This window comes from Eleutherodactylus coqui, chromosome 1 (genome assembly GCF_035609145.1).
Source record: "Eleutherodactylus coqui strain aEleCoq1 chromosome 1, aEleCoq1.hap1, whole genome shotgun sequence".
Classification (NCBI taxonomy): domain Eukaryota; kingdom Metazoa; phylum Chordata; class Amphibia; order Anura; family Eleutherodactylidae; genus Eleutherodactylus; species Eleutherodactylus coqui.
The window spans coordinates 394,412,054-394,419,194 of NC_089837.1; the positions used below are offsets into that span (position 1 = coordinate 394,412,054).

Here is a 7,141-nt window from a genome sequence, read left to right on the forward strand (position 1 = left end):
TAATGAATATAGCTACCCGTAGACTGTTGGGGGGGGGGGGGGGGGGGATGTTTTTTTTTTTTTCTTATTTCATCTTCATACTACTTTTTAATAGGATCCTTTTGGCTATCAGGTCTAAACTTCTCATATAAGGGGAGGACAAGGGTCATGGTTTTCAGTCTTGTCAATCACAATAAATAAGCTTACCCCCCACCTATAGTGAAAGGAGCACATTTGGTGGACCCGAGCATTCATGTTTGTGGATTTCAGATTGATACCTATTGGCAAATCAAATCGAGTAAAAAAATAAATAAAATAACACAGCATACTAAGGCCATTCGCACAGTGTGAGCAAAACCGTTTTCGGATGAAGGACACCACGTTCAACAGCAGTGTAATGCACCCAATTATTGTGATGGGTGAGGTGCGTTAAGCATGAAAACGCGGCAGAGTAGAGCAGACAACACTCAAATAGCAGCATTAGAAAACGCCACATTTGAGCACAAGTGTACGAGGCCCCATTGAAGTTAATGGGAACATTCAACCGCAATTACCGTGGCAATCAAAACCCCATAGTAAAAAGCACATGTGAGGGCACAAACCTCGATAAGTGAAGTAATGATATGCTGAGTTCCTCATTTTAAAGCCAGACTGCAAACTTTCCTACAAACCTAAGTACAATAGGTTTAATCTTTTGGCCAACGTAGGAAAAAACAACCGTAGTACATCTGTTGCCAACTTAATGTTCTCAAAGCTCAAACAAAAACTGATCTATCCTATGGTGGTATTGCAGGCACAGCCCCCATAATCAGCGAGAACTATGCTTGCAATACCAGACCACTTCAAGATGTAAGGAGCTGTCTCATAGAATCATAGGATCGTAGAGTTGGAAGGGATCTCCAGGGTCATCGGGTCCAACTCCCTGCTCGGTGCAGGATTTACTAAATCATCCCACAAGTCTCCTTCCTGTTTCATATGACAACAGTGCCAGCAAACAGCTGATCAAGGAGGGTCCTTAATGGCAGGTCCCTGTCAGTTATTGATTACCTATCAAATATATATAATATATTTTTTTATTTTTTTACAGATTAGAAAAACCCCTTTAAAAACAAGTTGCCCCGTTTTTGTTTGCTAGAAGCCCTTTGATGTATAATGTATGCTAAGAACAAGACCGATTTTATATTAAACTGTGTTTTGAAAATGAGATCATAAGTTCTATAATTGGTTTGACAGGAACCAGCTAACTATTTTTAATGGTAATTAACTGATTCATGTAATTTCCTGATCTTATTTATACAATATAACAAAAGGCCCAACTGTTGGAAACACAATCAAGAAATCCATGTGGAATCTTTAAAAGCCTACAGATTAGACTTTTTAGTGTTCTGTGATTGTTTGCTCAAATGGTCATTAGTTAGCAGTGGACTATAGACCGCTGCATGTGTGCAATGTATACAATACTGAATGAGTTTTTAACCAGGTTTTTACGTGTTTGCTTTACAGCTACATCAAATGGCTCTGTAGAGGGTGTGGATAACCAGCAAGGAGGTGTATGTGTAACGAAAGCCATGAGGATCCTTATGAAAGTTGGGCAAGGTGAGTGCTCCTTCTGGCAAACTATTTCCCCTTGTACTGTGAATCCTGGTCTCTGGATCCCGTCTCTCCACGTCAAAGTGACCGTGTCAGCTGTTGCATCCTTCAGCTTGGCAAAGTTTGGTTTCTCAGGCTAAAAAAATGTACAAATGTTATAACGTGATACATCTGAAAATGTATATTCTCCTTGGCCTAAAAAGTATGCAGTCGGCACAGCTGATGGCTATTTAGAGGAGGACCCTGATCTCGCCTCCACGTACAGTAGATATGGACATTCTCAGACACTAATATTTAAACCACTCCAAAATAGATGAATATTAATGCTTATTTGCCACTTGCATATAGCACCTTTTTATTTACCTTCTAAACTATAAGTTTTAGTTGCCTTCACATAAGGATACCAGACTGTGTCAAGAATGAATAATATTTCTAATTAGAACTTGGTTTAGTAGTCAATCAACTCGCTCTGTTAAATTGAAATGTCATTTGCTGAGCTTTGCTTGCCAACTGTGAGAATCCCTATAGTTTCTGCAGATGGCCTTACAATCTCTGCATCTAAAATAACTTGCGTTGCATGATTTCTTAAAGGGACATTTTTTCTGCAATTATCCAAATCTAGTCTTCTCTTTTGTTCCTTTTTGTTTCATAGGTTTAGAGCCTTTTATACGGGCCGATAAATCGTTCAGATTCCTGCATGTAGCATAAACGATGGTCATTCAGCCCAAATTCATGCGCTGATTGAAAGACTAACGAGAATTGCTTAGTTTATGCATGCAGAAAACTGAAGAACTGATCATAGATTAACTGCCTGTTTAACACAAAACGAGCGACTGCCTGTTTACTGTGAATGGGGGGGGGGGGGGGGGGGGGAATCGCCCCCAGGGGGGGGGGGGAATCGCCCCCAGCCCGCTATGCCTCCATTCACTAAATATTAAGTATAACTTATTTATTTGTTTTTTTAAGATCCTCACTCTCCAGGCCTCAATCGGGATGCAGGTCCATCTAAACGTCCAGATGGGGCAGGCTCAAATGGGAAGAGTTCAACAACTAGTCCATTTGTCAATAGCCCTGCAAGTAAGTATCATCTGCACCACATTTGCATTGTCCATAACGATCTAACGTTCTGCATGTCTGTGACTATATAAAATTATCATTTCACTATACGGTTTGGTTATCTAGGACTATCCCAGTAGGAGATCACTTTTGAGTTGGATAACTGAACATCTGAAATCCAAATAGGAGGAATACCACAGACCCTCAGAATAGAACGATTTCTATATTTGGAGATCAAGCACAATTTAGAAAGTTGTCAATTTTAATACATCTGAAAATAAAACTCCCATATCTTGGTCAGCATCAATCCAAACGGGTTTTTGTGGGGCATGACTCTGTACATGTGGAATAGTCTTGAACAATGGCTAAACCTTATTGGCTAATGCCTGGTGCATTAATAATGTGTTTTTATAGTGGCTTTATTTGCTTTGGGATATAAAATAGCACTACAAGATGGCTGCAATGATTCCATAAGTGAGGAATTATGGACTAATCTATCAACCATTATCGTTTGGCATGACCTCCTGATGCAAAAAAATGGGAGGAGTCGCACACCATGTGCACATCCATAATATCCCCCATTGCGCTCATTTTTATACGTGCTTATTATTCTAATTAATTCATAATGTGCTGAGAGCACAGAATATCACTGTTCAATGTGACACTTTTTATTGCTTGCCAGATGTGCAGTCATTTGTTTAGTTAATTGTGTATTACATAAGCTGAATCATTAATATTTCTACTGCGTTGCACAAATTAACTTTTGGTTTTCATGATGGTAGATGGATTCTTACACCACACTGATAAGTATATGAAATTACACTACATTAGAGTGCCATAGGAGAACCTGGCTGCAGTTCCCTCAGGCACTAAACGGGTTAATCGGCGTATGCAGGCAAATGTAATAAGATAATGCTTCATATTGGTAGGCAAGGCCTATGGGAATTCTGTAAAATAGTAACCGGACATCCAGCATTTGCTACGAGAAGACACATGGCGTAGCCTAGCTGTCTTGGTTGATGGATGGCCATAATGTTAAAAATCTGCATGGATCTTGTTTGGTGCTCCCTTGAACAAAGCAATTACCCTTACAAGTAGTGAAATGCAAATGAAGTTCAGATAGCAGGCCCTTCCTTTGTTCCTATCCTGTAGAGATTTGAGAAGGATCGTCTTGGCCAAAGACTAAAGTCCATTATCCAAGGATTCTAATGGTTGGCTCTTTTCCTCCCTAGGTTCTAGCACAGATGGAAGAAACTCTGGACATACGAGTATCATCGGATCCGAGGTGGCCTTATTCGCAGGGATTGCTTCAGGGTGTATCATCTTCATCGTCATCATAATCACTTTAGTGGTGCTTTTGTTGAAATACAGAAGACGACACAGAAAGCATTCGCCTCAACATACGACAACTTTGTCCCTTAGTACATTAGCCACACCGAAGCGCAGTGGCAATAATAATGGTTCAGAGCCAAGTGACATTATCATCCCTCTAAGGACTGCAGACAGTGTTTTCTGCCCCCATTATGAAAAGGTCAGCGGAGATTACGGACATCCTGTTTACATTGTGCAAGAAATGCCACCACAGAGTCCAGCGAATATTTACTATAAGGTCTGAGGATAGCGCTAATACCTTTTTGACACTATTAAAGGCAAGAAAGGTCTGTTGCTTCCTGATGGGGTTTTTTTGGTGATTCCTTATGCATAAACATGGACTTGCATTGGGGACCAGGCACAAGCGAAAACCTTTCTTCAGAGAAAGCTCTTTTAAGCTACACAGCTTATGGGGATATGATGGTTCCTGTGAAAAGTGCTTACTGCAAGCTGGAAGACTATTAACAAAATTCCCATTCTGAAAGCTGAACCCTGGTCATATTCACTCTTTCTAAGCCATGAGCACCAGGCATCCAAGCGTATATAAAACCAGGTTAATATAGACAGATTCATGGACTTTTTTTTTTTTTTTTAAATTTTTAAGCATTTTAAAGATGCTTTAGAATATTTATCTTGAAATGCAATCATCTGATTTTAATATCAACTAGCTTTCTCGGTGCATACTGGATTTGTCAGAAACGTTTGTGTAAGACTTACAAGATAACACAACTTGCATTTTCTGCTTTTTAGTCCATCACTGTTCCATTTTCTCTGTCGAGGATGACTTTATCCTTCACATAAAACTTCCTTCACTCCACCTCCTATATCACTAATGGAACATTAACCTTTGTAGACTCTTGCTCCATCCATTTCTACTGCAGTCACACTCGAATGGGTAATATATTATGGAAATCGTATTTGTTAATACCAGAGCCTTCCAGCAGAGAAGTCAGGCTGTCAGCAAGTCCAGGAGTCGGTAGGATAAACTGCTGAACGCAGTTAAATGCTGCTGCCTCGGAAATAAGGCATAGGGCAGAAACTTCGATGGGCAGCAAAGCACTTTGATATTTTAGTTTTTAGAAAGGAAAAGAAATGCAGCGAAGTAAGACTGCAGCTGAAGGGATTCTGTCCGAGTCCCAGGGGGCCGCATGACAGAATGCCTTCGTTAGAAGGGGTTTTCGACAAATGCATAAGCAAGTAGAGGAGGACAATTAGGAAGTGGTTACGAGGCTAGACTGTTGGCAATATAGGCAATAAGAGGATGTTGTATGAAACTCCTAGTCTGTTGTGACTGAACTTATAAGCAGACTCAGGTGCTATACTGACCATATTATTCCTCAGCTAGGAAAAGCTTTCAGTAGCAGAAAGCCAAATCTTGACTTGTGACTTCTAGTACCACCACAGGTCATAGAGCAAATATTCAACATGGCCGCCTTTTTTTTTTTTTCTTCTCATTGGTATATTTTTGAGAGCCACACTTATATAATGAATGGCCACATTTTTTTTCTGCTTTATAGACCCAGAGGAGGAATATTAGCGGACATGTCATTTCGCTGGTGCTCTGTTTCGAAGAAAAGCACATATGGCAAACCTTTTACAGTTCTTGGGTATACAATAAATTATTAATATGGTGAACAGGAAAGAATAAAAAGACTTATTTAATAGGTGTATAGCACACAGGGGATATATAGTAAAAAAAAAAAAGATTTTACTAATATATAACTTAATATTGCACAGCCTGCCCCGCCAGAAAAGATGTGAAATGCAGTTTAACAAGACTTACGGTAACTGTTGGCATTTCAGTAGGACGCTACTTCTGGGGAAGGGGGAGAGAAATCTGTAGTCCAAAAATAACAATAGTGAGAAAAAGGAAAATAACAAAGACCTCTCAATGCGTCTCACACAAGAGCAGACTAGGAAGTTCAAGCCCAAAAAAGCAGGAAATCTGTGTTACTGCATCATACATATAACAAAGACGAGAAGAGGTTTTTGTCAGTCCTTCTCGACATTAGAATTTCCTTTTGCCTTAATGCAACAACGTTACTAGACTTCAGCAGGTTACAGAGCGCAATATCTAGTTTTTTTTTTCTTCTACCTATTAGTCCCCCATCACCATCTTCCCTTCTTTGTCTTTTTTTTTCCCTTTCTCCTACATTTATGTGCTATGCAAAACAGATATCATCAACACAGTCCTGTTTCTATGGTAACACTTTGCTCTCTGAATTGGAAAGAAGAAAAAAATTAGTTACAACGTTTTAAGGTTCTCGAGTCTCCAAGGAGCACCTGCAACGATGAACTGTCGAAGGATTGATTTATTTTTATTCTTGAACCTAAAAAATTGCGTTGGCATGAAGGAATCGTTTTTGTATGGTCATTCAAACAAAAGCAAGGTGGCGAGTCATTGTTAGCAGTTGCAACAAATATGTTCTAACAATTGATTGTGATGCGCAGAATTGTAGGTACAATAAGTTGATGGGAAGCAATCATTCTGTGATGCCGTTTTTTTAATGTTTTTTATCATTCTGTGGGTTATTATAGAAAGGACACTTTTTGTTTTAGTTTTATTTTTAACTTCTTTTGACCATTTTCTTAATCCAAGCTGTGAAGATCCCAATCACAAATCAACATCCTGCAAATCGTGTCAAACCATTTACTTTTATTGTCTGTTTTTATGTCTGACGCCAAATGACAATCTTCAATCTGTTCCCTTTTTTTTTTGTTTTTGAAGTCGGTTCAGGTTTAGAATTTTTTAATTTCTTTCTTTGTTTCTGTAATTGCCTTGCTTATGAGATCATATGATCCTTAGTCCCCCCGACTTAGGAATTTGCACCATTATGTCAAAGTGAAGATGCTGTAAATATGTGGAGAGCTGTATCTGGATTTGGGGTGTGTCCGTAGCCTTATTCACCTTTTTAAATATTAATATAGAAAAATTACACATGGAAAAAAAAGACAGAAAATGGATTTTCTTAACTAGATTGTGTACATAGAGCAATGTTGGATTTTTTTACAAAGTCTAAGAAAAATGTTTTGTATAAAATTGAATTTTTGCTATGTATTTAGCTACCGCTTGTTTAAAGGCAGTGTCATTTCCCTTTGCACTGTAATGAGGAAGAAAAGGTTAAAGGTTGCCAAATTGCTGCAT

At 38.9% G+C, this 7,141-nt stretch overlaps 1 protein-coding gene across 1 annotated transcript in view; it reads left to right on the top strand.

Annotated features, from left to right (window-relative positions):
- Window positions 1–6,929, top strand: part of EFNB2 (ephrin B2) — a 46,637-nt gene extending 39,708 nt beyond the window's left edge. The window contains exons 3-5 of the mRNA XM_066580011.1: window positions 1,483–1,575; window positions 2,536–2,646; window positions 3,858–6,929. Coding sequence (XP_066436108.1) covers window positions 1,483–1,575; window positions 2,536–2,646; window positions 3,858–4,240 — 587 coding nt within the window. The 3' untranslated portion in view covers window positions 4,241–6,929. The remainder of the gene's footprint in view (window positions 1–1,482; window positions 1,576–2,535; window positions 2,647–3,857) is intronic.
- The last annotated feature ends 212 nt before the right edge of the window (window positions 6,930–7,141 follow it).